This window comes from Hemiscyllium ocellatum, chromosome 9, assembly GCF_020745735.1.
Source record: "Hemiscyllium ocellatum isolate sHemOce1 chromosome 9, sHemOce1.pat.X.cur, whole genome shotgun sequence".
Lineage (NCBI taxonomy): Eukaryota > Metazoa > Chordata > Chondrichthyes > Orectolobiformes > Hemiscylliidae > Hemiscyllium > Hemiscyllium ocellatum.
The window spans coordinates 103,042,774-103,063,859 of NC_083409.1; the positions used below are offsets into that span (position 1 = coordinate 103,042,774).

General features: G+C 41.4%; 2 protein-coding genes across 2 annotated transcripts in view; both read right to left on the reverse strand.

Annotated features, from left to right (window-relative positions):
* The window catches only part of LOC132818552 (calcium-activated chloride channel regulator 1-like), a 42,822-nt gene extending 35,252 nt beyond the window's left edge, over positions 1 to 7,570 (reverse strand). The window contains exons 1-4 of the mRNA XM_060829610.1: positions 7,409 to 7,570; positions 3,474 to 3,614; positions 2,769 to 2,919; positions 1,769 to 1,874 (exon numbers count right to left, since the gene is read on the reverse strand). Of these exons, the coding sequence (XP_060685593.1) occupies positions 1,769 to 1,874; positions 2,769 to 2,919; positions 3,474 to 3,614; positions 7,409 to 7,570 (560 nt within the window). The remainder of the gene's footprint in view (positions 1 to 1,768; positions 1,875 to 2,768; positions 2,920 to 3,473; positions 3,615 to 7,408) is intronic.
* A 2,983-nt stretch (positions 7,571 to 10,553) lies between these two features.
* LOC132818553 (calcium-activated chloride channel regulator 1-like) overlaps positions 10,554 to 21,086 on the reverse strand; it is a 37,187-nt gene continuing 26,654 nt past the window's right edge. The window contains exons 13-16 of the mRNA XM_060829611.1: positions 18,433 to 18,669; positions 17,007 to 17,248; positions 16,740 to 16,892; positions 10,554 to 10,631 (exon numbers count right to left, since the gene is read on the reverse strand). Of these exons, the coding sequence (XP_060685594.1) occupies positions 10,554 to 10,631; positions 16,740 to 16,892; positions 17,007 to 17,248; positions 18,433 to 18,669 (710 nt within the window). The remainder of the gene's footprint in view (positions 10,632 to 16,739; positions 16,893 to 17,006; positions 17,249 to 18,432; positions 18,670 to 21,086) is intronic.

The following is a 21,086-nucleotide window of genomic DNA, read 5'->3' on the forward strand; positions in this document are numbered from 1 at the left end:
GGAGCATTGGTTAGGCAACTGTTGGAACATTGCATGTAATTCTGGTCTCCCTGATATTGGAAGGATGTTTTGAATCTTCAAAGAGTTCAGAAAAGATTTACAAAAATGTTGCCAGGGTAGGAGGGTTTGAGCTATAGGGAGGGGCTGAATAGGCTGGGGCTCTTTACCCTGGAGCACCAGAGGCTGACGGGATGACCTTACAGAGGTTTATAAAATTATGAGGGGCATGGACAGTGTAAATAAAATAGGTCTTTTCCCCAGAACTAGAGGACATAGACTTAGGGTGAGAGGGGAAAGATATGAAAGGGACCTAAGGGTCAACATTTTCACAGAGGATGATGCATGTATGGAATGAGATACCAGAGAAAGTGGTGGAGGCTGGTACAATCACAACATTTAAAAGGCATCTGGATGCATATATGAATAGGAAGGGTTGAGAGGGATATGGGACAAGTGTTGGAAAATGGGACTAGATTAGTTTCGGATATCTGGTCAGCATGGATAAGTTGGATGGAAGGATCTGTTTCCATGCTGTAATCTCTATGACTCTATGATTCTATTTCAAAGGGATTAACAGCGCCATCTCAGGCATAACGGTACCTAAGTACAGATACTTAAGATCAAATACATTGCAAACAAAACAAATAGGAAAGTGAAGATATAAATAGCCCAGAATTATAGGTCAGAGAAATAAATTAGAAATATAAAGAAGTTAGAAGTTCAGAATATCAGTCTGAATGTTGCGGTGAGAGTGGTGATTTGTCAATGTCACCTTGTGAGGATGAAGAAGTGGAAGGAGACAGAGTGTAAGCAGCTCCATAGTCACTAACTGTCCCCATTAACAGCTATTCACCCTCCCAGCCAGATTGTTATCCACTCCTTTGTCTGTTCTACTGCTTTTCTCAATCTTTGGGCTCTATCCCCACCTATCGTTTATTCCTTACACCCTCCCTCCACCCTATCTTCTGCATATAAACCGACATTTTCCTAACTCCCATCAGTTCTGAGGAAGGGTCACCGGACACAAAAGGTTAACGTTGAATTCTCTTCACAGAAGATGCCAGACCTGCTGAGCTTTTTCAGAAACTTCTGTTTTTGTTTCTGATTTACAATTCTTTCACTTTTCATTTTGAATCAAAATTAGGTCAGTTTAGCTAATATTGAGGGGCAAAAGCATGGAAATAGGCCAGTTGTACATCATTAGGGGGGTTCAGAACTCACCACTTAGACCCTAAAGAGAAAGTGCAAAATGTATTTCCCCAACCTTTTCACTCTTGCCCACATGAATCAAAAGGGAAGAACATTTGGAGGTGGCTGAGTGATTTACACTGTTTCCTCAGAGCACACCAGGGACCCAGATTCAATTCCAGCCTTCGGTGACTGTCTGTATGAAGTCTGCACATTCGTCCCCCCTGTCTCCGTGGACTTCCTCTGGGTGGCATGGCTTTCTCCCTCAGTCCGAAGATGTGAAGGTTAGGCGGATTGGTGATGCTAAATTGCCCATCATGTTCAGGGATGTGTCAGTTAAGTGGATTAGCCATGGAGAATGAAAAGGTTAAGGGGATGAGATGCGGGGGTGCTCTTCAAAGGGTCAATGCCAGGTTGACAGGCTAAAGAGCCTCTCTGTGCCCTGTAAGGGATTCAAAAACTCTGCCTACTAATGTGTTAATGTTATCTATTGTCAGAATGTTCTCCATTATAGACTGCACAACAGTGAGACTTTTCAACTGCAAAACAGTTCTGCCATCAGAATTGAAGAATAGCCAACCTGGTTGCCTCATATGTATCGCCATCAGCATAAAAGGGTACCAGGTCATTGTATTCATCAAACACTCCCCACCGAAGGTGAGCCCATTCATGGACTAATACGCTACCTGTAAAAATACAAACATTCATGACAACAACACCTATTTCACTCAAATCTCAATGGCACATTTGGAATACTGTGTTCAATTCTTGCCTCCCTGCTCTATGAAAGGTATTGTGAAACTTAAAAGGGTTCAACAAAAATTTACAAGAATGTTGCCAGCATTGGAGGGTTTGAGCTATCGGGAGAGGCTGAGTAGGTTGGGACTGTTTTTCCTGGAGCATTTGAGGCTGAGGGATGGACTCAGAGAGGTTTATTAAATCATTAGGCACATTTACAAAGTTAAAAATCACACAACACCAGGTTACAGTGCAGCAGGTTTATTTGGAAGCACTAGCTTTTGGAGCACTGATCAAGAGCAGAGCTCCGGAAGCAAGTGCTTCCAAATAAACCTGTTGGGCTGTAATGTGGCATGTGATTTTTAACTTTGTACACCCCAGTCCAACACTGGCATCTCCAATCATGAGGGGCAGTTTGGGTAAATAGTCAAGGTCTTTTCCCCTAGGTAGGGGGTGTCCAAAACTAGAGGGCATAGGTTTAAGGTGAGAGGGAAAAGGCTTAAATGTAACGTAAGGGGCAGCTTTTTCACACAGAGTGTGATGTACGTATGGAATGAGCTGCCAGAGGAAATGGTAGAGGCTGGTTCAATTCTAACATTGAAATTGCATCTGGACATGTGTATGAATAGGAAGGGTTTAGAGAGATATGAGCCAAATGCTGGCAAATGGAACTAGATTAATTTAGAATATCTGCACATCTCTGTGACCCCAAGTATGATTTTACAAAGTAAGGCTTTGATCAATTTCACCAAGCTAAGAACAAATGCGAGTGTGTTTCCAGTGAAAGAGGAAGAGATTATAGTCAACTACACAGATGGAAGGAATATCTGTAAAGTTGTTACCTCTGTCACCATAAACTTGGATCAGGGCGTCATCTAACATGAAGTTTTGGGTAAAGTGAATGTACCGGCCCTTGTCACCACATTGGCCATACTGCAGAGTGTATGGGTCATCTCCATACTGAGTATGTGGGTTAGCAATGATCACATTAGCCTAGAAAAAGATGAATTGAGGAAATAACATTACGGAATAAGATCATCAACAAACTACTGTTAAATATAAACTGCAAAAGCATGGTACAGAGACAGCAAAGCGGAAAAGAAAAATGAGTAATAGTAATAGGCCTTTTTTGTTTGAAATTCTAAGGAAGCAAAATACATTTTTATGAAATTGCCCTTCTAAACATTGGACATACATATGGATCATATTAGAATGGTGTAGGTTAGATGTGCATCAGATTAATTTCACAGGTCAACGCAACATCGAGGGCCAAAGGGCCTGTACTGAGCTGCAATGTTCTATGTTCTATAAACCAATGTGCATTGGGCCAGTCAGCAATATCAAAGGTAAAGCAGAAAGTATTTTCTAAACACTGTCTTGGATCATTTGGTTAAATAAAATAAAGGATAGATCATTAGAGATGCAATTGCCAATTTTTCACAAAGTCAAGTATTAAAATATATTTAAGAGTAGGTTAGCATGGCTGATAGACTGCCCCATGAAATAGGAAAAAAGTAATGCAACAATATCATTATTTCAGCTTTTACCTTTTCATAAGACTGGGTGCTTGGTCTCTGATAGTGGGGCTGTGAACTCCAGGTGATGGGCAATAGGATTTTCACATCTCGGAAATAAGCTCGATGTTTGGTGGCTTTGTACAAGAAGTTTGAAGCTGACCTCACCATTTCCTACAAGAAAGACAGGTGTTGTGAAAATTTTTAATCATTGTACTCTCACGCAAAATTGGCAACAACTTCTTCAGCATATAAAACATTATCAATATATTTCATAGACTTTAAAATTGACTTTGTGTAGGGGAAGAATGGTCAACATTAATAAACTTATACTGCAACTTTTCTGTACAATCTGACATGGCAAAATGCCTCTTTACACTCAACAAGGAATTGTAAAACAAAATTTGGCCACATAATGGAATGTTAAGAGATAATCTCAAGTTATAGTCCAACAGGTGTATTTAAGATGTGGAGGAGCCAGTGTTGGACTTGGGTGGAGAAAGTTAACAATCACACAACTCCAGGTGAGAGTCCAATTCCTTTATTTTGGAAGTACAAGCTTTCAGGACGCTGCTCCTTCGTTAGTTGAATTCTCTTCACCTGATGAAGGAGCAGTACTTCAAAAGCTTGTGATTTTAACTAAACCTGTTGGAGTATAACCTGGTGTTGTGTGACTTCTGACTTTGTCCGCCCCAGTCCAGCACCGGCATCTCCATATCACATATAAATGAAAATTGTTTTTGTTCTGCACTCACACTCACAGTTCAGATCTGATACGTTAGCTCTGGGTGAAATTTGAAGGGGAACAAAACAGTCTTCTTTCACCATTGTAAAGGGGGACCAGCTCATTGCTACCCACTATCATCAGTAAAGATTGCCCAACTGACCTTTTTCCCAGTGTGGAAATTGTGGTAAATCACAATGTAAGAATGATGTGGAGGAGCTGGTGTTGGACTGGGGTGGACAAAGTTAAAAAGCACCCAACACCAGGTTATAGTCCAACAGGTTGCTTGGAAGCACTAGCTTTTGGAGCATTGCTCCTTCATCAGGTGTTTGTGGAGTATAAAATCATAAGAAACAGAGTTTATAGCAAAACATTTCAGTGTGATGGAACTGAAATGATATATTGAGCAAACCTGGATTGTTCATAATGCAACAATGCAAAGTGGCCAAGCAGAGGCTGAGAGCCAAGTTCAATAACCACTGGGATGGCCTCAACCGGGACCTTAGGTTCATGTTACATTACAGCTGACCCCACTGCACTATACACTCTCTCACACACACACTCTTACACACTCACAGATCCCCTCTCATAGACACACACACACACACATCCTCTGTCATACACACGTTCTCTCTTATCCACACACACATACAAAACTCACAGTCATATCCACACACATACCGTCTCACAGGCCTATTCCCCACCACACCCACACGCACACTTTACCAAGCTTTCACACACACTCTCTCACGTGAACCCACACTCACACATGCACACTCGCATGCACACACCCACTCTCTCTCTCTCATGCACGCACACACCCTATAAGACTATGGGGTGAATTTGTACTTGCAGAATTATATTTGCAGACATATTGTATTTTGCTTGAAAAATTGACAATCTGCAGGCAGTCAATACATGTAATATTTTGTAAATTCCACTTTGGAAAAAGAACTAGTCTAACTCAATTGGGATACAGGCAGACTTTGACCTCATACCTTTCATGCATTGCCTGAGCTGAGATGTCACCTTTTGTTATAAAACCTTAAGCTATCTTGAGAAGGTGACTTAAAAGATTTCCTGGGACTTAAATATTAATGAACTGAAACCTGCAAACCATTCCAAAAGATAAAAGACTTAACAAACAATCAAGGTTTGCTCAATATATCATTTCAGTTGCATCACACTGAAATCTTTTGCTATAAATTCTATGTCTGATGACCTTATATCCACAACAACCTTATGAAGGACCAGCGCTCAGAAAGCTAGTGCTTCGAAATAAACCTGGGGGACTATAACCTAGTGTTGTTTGATTGTTAACAACATAAAAGGCAATTGGTTTGTTTTCCTTAATTGGTCAGTGCATTGAGTATAGGAATTGGGAGGTCATGTTTCGACCAGACAGAACATTGGTAAGGCCACTTTTGGAATACTGCATGCAATTCTGGTCTCATTGCTCCCAGAAGGCTTTTGTGAAGATTGAAAGGGTTCAGAAAAGATTCACAAGAATGTTGCCAGAATTAAGGGTTTGAGCTATAGAGAGAGGCTGAATAGGCTGGGGCTAATTTCCCTGGAGTGTCTGATGTTGAGGGGGACCTTATAGAGGTTTAAAAAATCATGAGGGGCATAGTTAGGGTAAATAGACAAGGTAATTTCCCTGGGTGGGGAAGACCAAGACTAGAGGGTATAGATTTAAGGTGAGAGAGCAATGTTTTAAAAGGGATCTAAGGGGCAACTTTCCATGCAGGGAGTGATGCGTGAATGGAATGAGCTGCCAGAGGAGGTGGTGGAGGCTGGTCCAATTCCAACATATACAAAGCATTTGGGTAGGTATGTGAATGTGAATGGTTTAGAGGGATATGAGCCAAATACTGGTAAGTGGATTAAAAACTAGATTGATTTAGGATATCTGGTCAGCACGGATGAGTTGGACCAAAGGGTCTGTTTCCATGTTGTACAGTTCTATGGCTCAATGGCAATGGTGAGATTAATACAAGTGAAGCACCATTCTCTCTCTCTAACACACTACCTTCCACCACAATCTAATTGATGAATCATTGATGAAGACTTTCCTCATAAGCTAACACTGCCTTGTGAGATAGTGCACTCCTTCAAACCTGCTTCACCAATATCTTCATTTAACACCTTACTGACTTGAATGTTTCCTTCATTGATTGAAGAGACCCTGATTATTAATGCATTATTATCATTGGTAAAAGCAAATTAATTAACAAGGCAACATATCTAATTGTGGCTAGTTACAGGGACAGGGTTGTCACTGGGAAATGAGAGATTCTTTCTACTTGGCTCATGGTGAGCTGCTCTCTCAATCTATGGGATGATCATGTCTGACCAAGCAATGGCAACACAGCAGTGCTCTTCTGACTGATTGGGGGTTTAGATAATTACATGCCAGGAGTTAAAGTGAAAGGAAAAGTCACCGTAGCCCCATGGGACTGTGGGGTTACTCTCATGTTAGAGAGAGATGACTGCTGGTGAGTTTAACCTGAGGGTCACCATGCCAGAGGTGAGGGGAGAGATTGAGAAAGTTGGACCTTCATGGTAACTTGAGCCAATATGGGAATTGAACTTGCAGAAACAACCCTGTGCATTTAAGAAATTTTTGCCAAAATGTGACTACACTGTGTGAGTTTAAAAGCTCTCTCACTCCCAGGGGAACAGTGTGTAATCCAAAGGGGCTGCACCTGTGGTACTTGGAAAACCATCAGGATACTACAGTTTTCCCAAGTCACACACGATTAATGGTTTTGACTGGGCAAAATCCAGATAAATCACCTTCTTTGGTGGGAGAATCCAGAACCAGAGGTCAGAACCTTCCAGAAGATTGGAGCTAAGATAGTCATGTTTGATTCATGAAACACCTCTTTACACAGAGGAACTCTCCCTCTTCAAAAAGCTATTGATGGCGAGGGTCAATTAAAACTGTTAAAATAGACAGTGATAGATTATTGTTTAGTGAGGAGATTACTGGCCACAAGGTGGGAAGATGAAACTAAACCACAGACCCAGACAGAGAGTAACTGGGTTTGATGACAGGATTGAGACAGCTGAATGTTGGACGTTTCTGTAACACACAAGCCCATGGATGGCCACAAAAGAATGCTCATCAAATGCCAGATTGTTTAAGAAGTCTCTTTCAGTTGCTTAACTTCCAGTATCAATGATAAATGAAACTACTAAACACAGTCAGTGATTGCAATAGGGATTCAGCTACTGGTCCTACCTGAATTTTTGTAATGAGCATTGGATCCTCTGGTATTCCAGGGTTAATAGCGATGACGACATTTTCATAACCATTATTCACAAGCTTCACATCAGAACAGCTTACAGCACAGATACAAACCAAGCTCACAATGGACAGAAGAAATATCTTAACAGATTTCATTTTTGAAATCCAACCAGAGCACCTTTTAGTCCCAAGTGACACGTCTATGAAGTTACTGCAATTTATATTGATCTGCATCAAAGCACTTTAAGGTCAACTGTGCATTTATTACTGATATCTGATGCTGTATAATAATGAAATCACCTTCAGCAGTTTTTTAACAGCATAATATTGTATATCCATGACTCACTGTATACCCATGACTGTGTCGCTAAATACCAGACTAATGCCATTTACAAGTTCACTGATGACACCACCATAGTCGGTCAAATCTCAGATGGTGACGAAACAGATTACAGAAGGAAGGTGGAAGACCTGGAAAAATGGTGCACTGAGAACAATCTCGCTCCCAATGCCGTCAAAACCAAGGAACTCATTATTGACTTTCGACAGATGTTACTCATGACCCCCCACACATTAACAGCACAGAGATAGACCGAGTGGAGAGTGTCAAGCTCCAGGTAGTGGTTACCCACAACAAGCTTTCTTGGACTCTTCATGTGGATGCACTGGTTACAAAGGCCCAACAACGTCTCTTCTCCTTCAGGCAGCTCAGGAAATTTGGCATGATGGCGAATACTCTTGCCAACTTTTATGGGTGTGCCATTGAGGACATTGTCTCTGGATATATCACTACCTGGTATTGGAGATGGTTACAGGGAGTGGAATCTCTGCTAATGTATTTTTTTTCCTGGTTTATCATCACACTTTCAAGAGCAGCTTGGGATGGGCAAGAAATGCTGGCCAGCCACCATGTATTGTTCAGACTGTGGCCTATTTGCCATGTGGAAATGAGACATGAAACTGTTGAATATCTGTAAATTCACAGAGAAGTACAATATAACTGATAGTATCTGGGCATTAACTAGGGTCAAACACAGTCAGCAAATCTAAAGCTAACCCACTATAGTTTGTGGCAATCATAGGAATTAGTCATAAACTTCCTTTGATGTCTACTATAACTCTCAGCAGCTTGGACCTCCTCCAACTTTGACTCTTATTTTTCTGTAAATGCAAAGGGAAAAATTCTTCAACTTCCGTTAGAGGAATATTCCGGTTAATGGAGGACAAGATATTACTTCTAAAGGTGATATGGAGGCCCAAACTAAATTGCAAAGTACGTTGCTGTTTGAACACAATAAGCAGTTAATCATCTCTGAACCTTTCCTGTACAATGTCTGACTCAAAGCACCTGGATGTGCTGCAGATAAGTAATGCATGTTTTCCTCCACACATTTTCCAATCATTGATAAGGAAATATGAAATCCTATGAGTAATAATTTGTAACGAACAACAAAAAAAGCAATGACTTCCAGAACAAGCGTATTCACACCTACAATTGCAATGAAAATCAACTGGCTTCTACAGAAAGCAGCTAAAATTATTTAGGTCCCTGGAACAAGTTTAAGAAATTATTTTCCTCAGCGTTGAGTGAGGCAACATATTAAAACACATTGTGAGGAACCACATTTCTTCTTTTTCTTTGAACTATAAACTGGGAAATGGAAGTTGCACGCTGCTGTGTCGGTAAAATACCGAGAGAGTTCTTCCAGCCCAAAGGTCAAATGGGGTTCTGTGGTACACACTTCAATTAAACAAGATTTAGTTACGTTTGCGTGTAGTGAGCTGGATACTTTAGGAGACATAGCAGCACCAAGAATCTCTGAATATAACATAGCTGCAGTGTAGAAGAGTTAAGCTTCAGACAGAATAGTGCGTGCAGTTCTTGTTGCCACACAACGGGAAGGATGTGATTGTACTGGAGAGGCTGCGGGGGAGATTCACCAGGACATTGCCGGGGTTGAAACTTCTCAGTTACGATGGGGACTGGATAGGCTGGGTTGGAGGGGGCAGACTGATGTATACAAAATTATGACAGGAACAAGTAGAACGTTTTTCCCCAGGTCAGATCAGAGGGCATAAGTTTAAGATGAGGAGTAAGTGGCTGAGAGGCAATCAAATGTAAAATGCTTTCAGCTAGCCAGTCGTTCTGGGACAGGCGGACCTGGTAATATCCTTGGTGCTTTGCTCTGCCTTGCCATTCAGATTATCCCACACATTCCTGATGAAGGCCTTATGCCCGAAGCGTTGACTCTCCTGCTCCTCGGGTGCTGCCTGACCTGCTGTGCTTGCCACATGTTTCAAATCGGGATGGGTGTGTAAAGCAAATTCAAAACATGCATTATAAAGCAGCATTAAAATGTGGGAAGATAGGCCTGTCACAGAAAGTCTCCTGTTTACTGCAACTCTCTGCCAGGGACTCGAGTGTCCAGTTCAGGTGAAAGTTGTTGAGTTTAAGAATCCCTTGCAGAGCCTCACTTAGATTCAGAGCTGTACTCTGGATGTAACAGGAAGAAGTGCCTCAATAATCAATACATTGTGCATCAACACTTTTATTAAAGAACTCGCAACAATCAAAGCATAAATTGTTTCAAAAGTCATTCTATACACATTGTACAGACATGCATATAAACATACACTCAAAGGAAGAAAAGCAACTTCATAGCAGCACAAATGGTAACCTCAAATTGATCTGTTCAACACAGTTGCCGAAAGAGATAACATTGCCCTGGATACCAACATTACCAAGTCTCTGAATATCCATAGACAGAGTGGACCCATCTGGTTCCATTACTTTATTGATGCCCATTCCTCCGCAGTAGCTGATTATCCCACTGTGGATGCTATTCTGAATGATGGAGGCGGTGGCCTGTTAAGTCCAATTTCAGGACACAGAGTTCAGCCTTCATCCTGACTTCCTCAAAATAAGAGAGAGTAACAATTACAAGTCTCCTGTCAAACTCCTCTCACAGGCACGAGAAGTATTGCAGACCCCACAGAACTCAAGCTCCTTATACATCAATTCTTCCATACCACATCGGAGCAGATATTGAGACATTCAGTCCATCCTTTTAATGACATCTCATACCCATCAATCACTTAAACTGCCCATTCATTAAACTCCACTTCCTGACTTGACGCTCTAGTTGACCACCCCGTATGCATTCATTGCTTGTATTTCAAGGATCATCAGGTCAAAAACAGCTTTATTTTGGGAAATCTAGCAACAGCCAAAAAGAAAAACATCAGTTCAGACAGAACAACAGCTACAAAATAGCCCTTGTGGAAATAAACAAGTTTGCACTTTATTAATATTACTATTCATGACATAATCGATTAAAAGTTCAACTTTGACAAAGTAAGGTTTAATAAAAATAACAATACAGGTTGCTTTAAAATCAAAATAAAGGAAATTAAATTCTAAATATTACACACAAAGTTTAGTGATTGTAGGTTTCAGGCTTCCAAAGCAAGTGTGGGGAGGGAGGTATGGTCAGAAGCAGGAAGTAGGCCTGAGAACTCCCATGATGCCAGAGATGACACCACCAATCTGCAGGCCCCTATGTTTGTAACAGCGCACTCTAACAGCGGACTCTCATTCTAAAATATACCAGCCCACATCATATGATCTATTTCAGCCAACAATACCACTGTGTATTACTGTGGGAACCAGTGAAAACTCTTAACTCTCATCAAATTTTGGACAAAAGGCAGGGAACACCGGTTCCTTTAGTGTACAATAAAACGTGTACAGACACTGCACTGATTCTGCATCACAAACAGCAAGAATGTCACTGTCACAGTCCAGATAGATTCCAATGTTCTCCAGTTGGTTTCCGTAGTGGAAATACATCACCTCGGTGTCGTGTTGGGCATAATAAAGGCCTCTTTCCGAGCAAGAAAACGACCACGAGTTTTCCTCAAATCCTGGTTTGCTTCCTGGAAGCGTGCGTGGAATACTCTAGTAGGATATCCCCACAGCCCAGAAAGGAATGTCTTTCACATTAACCTCCCAGCAGTGAGGTCCAGTGATGTAGCCTGCTATGGCAAGTACATTGAGAGAGCTGCAGAAGTGTTCTGCGTTACACCACTTACTTTGCTCTGCTTCAACAACTTCAACTGCTGGACCCTTCCTGCTTATTTTCAGCTGGAGCTGAGCACTGTTTGTATCCAATTGAACAGCCTGATCTAGAAGGTGGGGGAAATGAAAACATAGATCAATTAAAGTCATACTGAAATGAGAGGTGACTAGCTTTGACCAGAACCCTCAAAATTTGGAATACCTGTATCAGATCGCCTCTCAGCTCTCTTTTCCAAATAAAACAGCCCTATCAGAAGGACGGCATGGGCTGTTTTATTATCAAGAGACTGTGAGTAGAGTTGAACACTAGAAACAACAGTGGACCACCCAAACTGGAGATCATAATGGAGGAACAATTAATAAAATTAAGTAGCTGTAAGTGTTTGGCCTAAAAGCACAGTCCAAGGGACAATCGATATCTGGTCTGTAACAACCACAAGCATCTTGATTTTTGCCTAACGCTACGCTTCTGGCCATTGGAAGGAGTTCACTTTGACACGTACGCACCAATTTTTCTAAGATTCCATAGTGTTATACTCAGCTGATGACAAGCTTGTTTCTCTATGCTTTGCCTAAGCTCTGGTGCCAATGCTTGGATCAAATTCTGTAGCCAACATATGCTCGCAAAACTGGATTGAGCATCTGAATTACAAATGAGTAGGTGCCACTTGACTACTGTCATGTCCCTTCATCATCTACTAACATTGAAACAATTGCTTGAATAATATTAATATAATAATTAAGCAAGTGGAGTTTGGCAAACGAGATGTTATGGAGGTTAGGAAGCTGAGAACTGTAAAGCATAGGTTAACAGAGGCAGGTAACAATTATTTTTCACATAAGTAAGGCTTACATAAATGACTAAAAATTAGACAAACATCTATGCAGGTTCCAAGGAGCAACCTTTTCATGTAGAGGGTGTTGTGTCTATGGAATGAACTATCAGAGGTGGTGGTGGAGGCTGGTACAATTACAACATTCAAAAGGCATCTGGATGGGTATATGAATAGGAAGGGTTTAGAAGGATATGGCAAAATGCCGGCAAATGGGATGAGATTAATTTAGAGCATCTGGTCGGCATGGACAAGTTGGGCTGAAAGGTCTGTTTCCATGCTGTACACCGCTGTGACTCTATGAACCAAACGCAGTATTCAAAGTTCTAATATAGTACAAGTTGTTTTGTTTTAGTTACACTAAAGTGACATTATCCATGCTACTGTCTGACCGAAATGGAACATGGCACATGAAGGTCATTGCAGACAATTGCCAGTTTTATCTGCTCTGTTTTTTTTTAAGATGGTAATCCTCTAAGTCTGATGTGGATGGTGAGGTAAAAAAAAATCCGTGAATCACACTGGGCAAAAACTACCTCTCATCTGGGAAAATTATATATTTTTGCAATTTGGATACTACAGCATGTTCAGTTTCACTCGCCCGATTGCATTTTGCACGAATGCACGGAACACTGACTTAGAGTCATAGAGATTTACAACATGGAAACAAACCCTTCAGTCCAACCTGTCCATGCTGACCAGATATGCCAACTCAATCTAGTCCCACCTTCCAGCACCTGGCCCATATCCCTCCAAACCCTTCCTATTCATATACCCATCCAGATGTTGCAATTGTACCAGCCTCCACCACGTCCTCCGGCAGCTCATTCCATACATGTACCACCCTCTGCGTGAAAAAGTTGCCCCATAGGTCTCTTTTATATCTTTCCCCTCTCACTCTAAACCTATGCCCTCCAGTTCTGGACTCCCCGACCCCAGGGAAAATACTTTGCCTATTTATCCTATCCATGCCCCTCAAAATTTTGTAAACCTCTATAAGGTCACTCCTCAGCCTCCGATGCTCCAGAGAAAACAACCCCAGCCTGTTCAGCCTCTCCCTTTAGCTCAAATCCTCCAACCCTGGCAACATCCTTGTAAATCTTTTCTGAACCCTTTCAAGTTTCACAACATCTTTCCGATAGGAAGGAGACCAGAATTGCATGCAATATTCCAACAGCGTCCTAATCAATGTCCTGTACAGCCGCAACATGACCTCCCAACTCCTGTACTCAATATTCTGACCAATAAAGGAAAGCATACTAAACGCCTTCTTCACTATCCTATCTACCTTCAACTCCACTTTCAAGGAGCTATGAACCTGCACTCCAAGGTCTCTATGTTCAGCAACACTCTCTCCGACCTTACCATTAAGTGTATAAGTCCAACTAAGATTTGCCTTCCCAAAATACAGCACCTCTCATTTATCTGAATTCAACTCCATCTGCCACTTTGCGACCCATTGGCCCATCTGATCAAGATCCTGTTGTAACCTGAGGTAACCCTCTTCGCTGTCCACTGCGTGAAAATAGTTCACTCAAAGATGTTAAAATTCTCCGAGTATTTATGCTCTTTGTAAAACATGCCTCTATATTTTGTAAATCGTTTCTCACATTGTGGAAATCCTTTCAAACCAAGGTCCTGTTCTTTAATCTCAGTGCTGTGAAAGCATTACCAATTCAAAAAAACACTCTATTTTCTTTTAAATAGACCAGAAAAGATTGAGAATAGAAATGACAGGTTTCCAAGTTTTAAAAGGAATTCTTCAATTTTTGTTTAAACACACACACCAAAGTCCAGTCCCTTCCAATGAATCTTAGGGAAACATGGTCTAGTCAGGAACAAAATGCTACTTTGCCAGCAACAAATATTTCCATCTATCAGAAACACTGCAGGCTACGTTGTTATTGCTTAATTCCTGTTGGAATTATATAGAGCCTTTGGTTGTTAGAACACCGTTATATTACGATGTGGCCTACTATATTGAACCCAACATATCACAGGTGAAAAGATTTCGTTTTTTTTGTTCATTGATGGGATGAAGACATCGCTGGCTAGGCAGTATTTATTGCCCATCCCACAGTCACATGTGGGCCAGACCAGGTAAGAACACAGAACATAGAACAGTACAGCACAGAACAGGCCCTTCGGCCTACGATGTTGTGCCGAGCATTTATCTTAATCTAAAATCAATGTAACCTACACACCCCTCAATTTACTGCTGTCCATGGGCTTGTCCAGCAGTCACTTAAATGTCCCTAATGTCTCTGCCTCTACTACCACTGCTTGCAGTGCATTCCACATACCCACCACTCTCTGTGTAAAGATGCTCCTCAGATGTTGCCTGATGTGCTGTGCTTTTTTCCCACATACCCAATCCCTGAACCCCTACTAATCCACCTAGCCTGCACATCCCTGGACACTACAGGCAATTTAGCATGGCCAGTCCTCCTAACCTGCACATATTTGTGCTGTGGGAGGAACCTGGGCAATAAATGCTTGCCTAAACAGTGATGTCCACATCCCATGAATGGATATTTTGAAAAAAAACCTCCCCAGAATCAAAGGTGCCAAGATTGTAGTGTGTGTGTGTGTGTGTGTGTGTGTGTGTGTATAATCTGCTCCAATAGTAATCATTTCCCTGTAAGATGAAAACATGAAATGCACTCAACCATTTAGTTATCTGGCTGCCCAGCCCCCTCCCATTAGTGGGACCTTTAAAAAAGTCTTTAAGAGAGTTCTGGGCAGGATAGGATTTGGATTATGTTTGGGACTCCCCCACCCAAAGGAAAAGATTGTCTATTTATCCTATCCATGCCGCTCATGGTTTTGTAAACCTCGACAAGGTCACCCCTCAGCCTTCAACACTCCAGGGAAAACAGCCCCAGCCTATTCAGCCTCTGTCTATAGCTCAAATCCTCCAATCCTGGCAACTTCCTTGTAAATCTTTTCTGAAACTTTTCAAGTTTCACAATATCGTTCCAATAGGAAGGAGACCAGAATTGCACACAATAGTCCAAAACTGACATAACCAACGCCCTGTACAGCTGAAACATAACCTCCTAACTCCTATACTCAATGCTCTGACCAATAAAAGAAAGCATACCAAATATTATTGTTTTAGAGGTGTGTAAAGGGTGCAATCCATCATCATCACATTCAAAGCTATGAGCCAAGAGCTGGAAAGTGGGACTAGTATAGGGTGGCACGGTAGCTCAGTGGGTAGCACCATTGCCTCACAGCACCAAGATCTTGGGTTTGATTCCAGCCTTAGACATGCATGGGGTTCCAATGGGTGATCTGGTTTCCTCCCACAGTCCAAAGAGGTGCAGGTTAGGTGGATTGACCATGCTCAATTGCCCATAGTGTCCAGGGGTGTGCAGTCAATGCAAAGTAGCTATGGGGATAAAACAGGAATAGGATGGGTCAGGGTGGAACGCTCTTCGGGGATCAATGTGGCTTCAATGGGCTGAATAACCTGCAGCCAGACTGTAAGGATTCTATAGCTTTATCTCACTTTGGTGGCACAAACCCGATGGGCTGAATGGTCCTAGGATGATGGATTTCAAAACTGTTGGGCATGTTTTTAAAGTTAGAGGGAAGAGATTTAAAAAAGACATGAGGCAACTATTTTACACAGATGGTGGTTTGCATGTGGAAATAACTTTCTGCAGAAGTGGTGGATGTGGGTACAGTTATAACATTTAAGAGACATTTGGATAACTACATGAATAGGAAAGGTGTGGAGAGTAGGCAGGTGGGACTAGTTTAGTTTGGGATTCTGTTCGGCCTGGACTGGTTGGTCCGTAGGGTTTGTCTCCGTGCTGTATGACTCCATCTCTCAATGACAGAAATGGATGTCTTCCTGATGAAAGGTGTTCCTGAAGGACCAAGATTTAGATTGGGACTCAGAATAAGAGGCTTCCAGTTTTAAATTGTTGCTTTCCATCGGCTGATGTCCCTGCTGGCCCCAAAATGGATTCATATTGAAGTTGGTGGCAAATTTTCTTTGGCCAAATGGAAACAATATGAGATTCCAACCACAAGCGAGAAAATGAAACATCAGTAAAGGATAAAGAATCTGCTCAAATCTCATACTGCACAGCAAAACTTTATTAGATTCTGTCAGTCCTTTAACAGGAAGACACTTTACTTTTAAATTTAATTTATACAGGTTGGATTTAAACACCATTATTGTTTGATGTGACACAATCTCAGCTCAACATCAGGAGGAATGCTCAATATTCACGGAACATTCAATTTTTTTGGCCACAAATTTTCAACATGAATTAAGTTGCACCATTATAAATTGAATGCTGTTGAAGTTTGATGACGTTGCTGATTATCTCTGGCTTCAGCTGTACATTTCCTAACTGGGTGATACTCTGCCCTGACGTTTTTTAGTCACAACACAAACAGTGATGGAAATTATCAAGGAGACAACGATGACAACAATACCAACAATAACAAGAATTTCTGAAATGTTAATGACTACAGTATTATGAGGTTGTGTTGGTTCGAAGGTTTGGGTTGGTTGGGAAGATTGGGTTGTTTGGGAAGGTTGGGTTGGCTGGGAAGATTGAGTTGTTTGGGAAGATTGGGTTGGCTGGGAAGATTGGGTTGTTTGGGAAGATTGGGTTGGCTGGGAAGATTGGGTTGGTTGTAATGTGGGAGGTGGACTAGCCAAAATTAAAGCAGCTTGTGCTATATTGGATAAATCAGAAGATTGGTTTCCTTTATCAAATGCCCGAATTGCAAAGTAGATTACTGTCCCATTTTTCAACTCCATGTTCTCAGATACTGTGAACGATTCCTCTGAGTTAGCCACCTTTGGCTTCAGGTCTGTGGTGTTTACACTTTGAGCATTTGGAAAGTCATCCCTCAGCTGTGCAAAGCTTTTGCTGAATTTTATTTCATAAAAGGAAGCTGCAAGAAAAGAAAAGCAAGTGAATGTATTATTCAGGCTCTTGACATTATCCTCTTACACACTGCCAGGTTTGTTAGATAGTTAAGTGAGGCAAATGGTAATAAGGAGCTAAACTGAGAGGTTTAAAAATACAGGAACAAGAGAAGACCATTCAGCCGAACAATTCTTGATATCTCATTCAGACTCTCTCTTATTGAAGGGAAGATTTTATTTCATTAAGGCAGCTCAGAGAAGGTTCATCAAGATGATCCCTGATATCGAGGAATTGTCTTAGGAGCAAAGGTTGAATACTTTGGAATTCTACTCACAGGTGCTTAGAAGAATGAGATATAATGTCATTGAAACATTTAGGATTCTTAAGCGACCTGACAGGGTAAGTGCTGGTTGAATGTTTCCCCTCACGGGAGAATCTAGAATCTAGACAATAAACCCAGAGTTTATTGTCTCAGAATAAAAGTATGCCAATTTAAGACTGAGATAAAGAGGATTTTTTTTCATCTCTGAGGGTTGGGTGTCTTTGGATCTCCATGTCACAGAGAGCTCTGGAGTCAGAGTTCTGGTGTCTGTTTAAGGTTTGATCGGGACGGGAATCCAGGGTTATGGAAAATTGCAGGAATGTGGAGGTAAGGAATGTCGGATCAGCCGTAATTCCATTCGAAGCTGTAACAGGTTTCAGGGGCTGAATGACCTGCTGCTGTTCCTATTTCTTATTGTCTTATTATATTATGGTCTCCCATTGAAATGTACATTCAATATTTGAATTACACCCAACCCCATTACAATTCGACTGCCTTGAGTATTCCCGTAAATACAATGGTATTGCTCACTCCTGTGAGTGGTCTGAGTGCTTCATGCAGACTCAATGGGCTGAATGGCCTCTAACTGTACTGCAAGGATTCTATGATAATGGTTTTTGCAACAAAAATAAGGAAAGTTAAAGATTTCAGATAAAAGTACACTCATTCACTTGTAATATAATTTTTAGGAAATGCTAAATGAGTGCAGTGCTTGTCAACAACTTAAATACACAAATGGCAAAAATCACACCCTATTTCCAGTTAAACAATGAAACTGACTGAACAACTGATTGATGATGTGATGGAGGCAATGAGACATAAAATGAGCTGAGAACCCAGCAATGGAATCTCTTCCAATATATGTATTGAAATATTATTTAAATTACCAGTTCCTTGATCTAAGTCATCGCCTGGAGCTGTCCATTTCAGTTGTATTGCGTCTCCAACAATTGCTGCCCGAAGATCCCTAATTTTACTTGGGGGAAACACATCAGGTGGAGTTCCAGCAGGAACCTGACTAACAACACAAGCTCCCGCTGTTTTCACTCTATTGAAGCTTCCCAATTGTATCTGAGAATCGTTACGGTCCACTGGAGGCTTTGGTGGGTTGGGGTGAATTTGACCTGCGAGAAAAGTGAAGAAAGACACATTCAGAAAGAAGCAAAATATTTGGAAGTTGATTTTTAACATTTATTCTTCAGATGTGATTGTCGGTACAAAGTCACTACTTGTTGCCCGTTCCTAATTGCCCCAGAGAAAGGGATGGCCAGCTGCCTTTTAGAACTGCCCAATCCATGTAATGTAGTTACACCCACAGAACTGTTAAGGAGGGGGTTGGTATCAATATCAATGGGCCTTTGATGTGAACACTGACAATTTCAGTGTCAGTACCAGAGCAAAATCTCAGCCAATCAGCCTGTCTGCAAGTTTAGAATAATCTCCTGCAGCAGATTCTTATCCTTGAAGAGTCAGATCAAATGAATCCAAGGGTCATCCCCAGCTCAACTTATCAAGTGGAAGTAATTGTATTAGATGCAAAGAATTCAACTGCTTATATATGGTTGCAGGATGTGATTAAATAATACACCTATTGCACATTGACACTGGAATGCATCTAGGGAAACGTAACAAACAGCGAAATTCACAACTGATCTTGGAGGAATCTGTATGGGAGAGCTCACAGTACAGGAAGTGCATAATGTTTAATTGTAGCCTTGCTGTATATCTACATTAGTCAGTAGCATGGGTTCTTTGTTGATTATATGTTTTATTGAGATCTGTCTCTTGATTAAATTTTAAAAACGTAAGCCATAAATATTAAGTTAGCCTGGAGCAGTTCTTTTTAGAACAATAAGACCATGCTATTTTTTGGGTCTGTAGATTATGAGGGAGCAAAGATGGCTTTTCGTAGAGTGATATGGTTTTTCTTTTGGATATGGGAGTTTAGGGAGATTTTCCATGTTACTGATGATTATGTCTGCAGAAAATGTCTTTGGTTGCGAATCATAACAGATTGAATGGATGAGTTGGAGGAACAGTTGGAAGCAATGAGGAATTTACGAGAGCTAAGGGGGTGCGATGGATGGCAGCTATTGGAAGGGAGAAAAGCTGCAGATACAGTCAAGTGTGTGGGTTAACTCTAGGAAAGGTAGGAGGGGGTATGCAGGTAGTGCAGGAGTCTTCTGTGGCTATCCCCATCTCAAACAAGTATGCTGTTTTGGAAAACGTAGGGGATAACGGACACTCGGGGAAATGTACCATGAACAGCCAACTTTCTGATATTGGGAGAACCTATAGTATAATGAGGGGTACATTGGGTTCCAAGCGATTGATTGAGTAAAATCTGAATAGGGTGTTGCCTCCCTGGTGCCAGGATCAAGGATGTCTCAGGAAGGGTGCAGAATGTTCACAAAGGGGAGAGGGACCAGCAGGAGGTCATTGTACACATTGGAACCGGCGACATAGGAAGGGAAAAGGATGAGATTCTGAAGAGAGAATATGGAAAGTTTGGCAGGAATTTAAACAGGAAGTCCTCAAGATTAGTAATATCTGGAATACTACAAGTGCTATGTGTTAGTGAGGGTAAGAATAGGAGGATAGAGCAGATGAATGTGTGACTGAGAAGCCGGTGCAGGGGAGAAAGAGTCACATTTTTGGAGCATTGGAATCTCTTAGGGGTCAAAGTGACCTGTACAAAAAGGACGGATTGCACCTGAATTGGAAGGGGACAAATATACCTGCAGGGAGATATGCTGGAGCTGCTTGGGAGGATTTAAACTCATAAGGTGGTGGGGATGGGACCCAGGAAGAAAGGAAAGAGATCAATCTGAGACTGGCACAATTGGGAAAAGGAGCAAGTCAAACAGGCAAGGCAGTCAGGAACAAAGCAGAAACAAGGTAGGACTGATAAATTAAACTGCATTTATTTCAATGTAAGAGGCCTAACAGGAAAGGCCTGAGGAACATGGCACTGAAATGTCATAGCAATGACAGCAGTGTGGCTCAGGGACGGACAGAACTGGTAGCTTAATGTTCCAAAATACAAATGCTACAGGAAAGATAGAAAGTGAGGCAATTGTGGAGGGGTAGTGCAACTTTTGATAAGTATTAACATTACTTCTGCACTTAGGTTGGATATTCTTGGGAATACATCCAGGGAAGTTATTTGGGTGGAACTGATAAATAAGAAAAGGATGACCACCTTATTGGGAATATATTATCGACCCCCTAATAGTCAGCAGGAAATTGAGAAACAAATTTGTAAGGACATTTCTGTTATCTGTAAGAATAGTGGGATGGTTATGGTAGGGGATTTTAACTTTCCAAATATAGACTGGGATTGCCATAGTTTTAAGGGTTTATATGGACTTTTCATCTACTTTTCATCATTTATATAAATGATTTGGATGTAAGCACAAGAGGTTTCGTTAGTAAGTTGCTGGTGACACCAAAATTGGAAGTGCAGAAGTGCAGTGTAAAGCGAAGAAGGTTACCTCAGATTACACGGCGATCTTGATCAGATGGGTCAATGGGCAGAGAA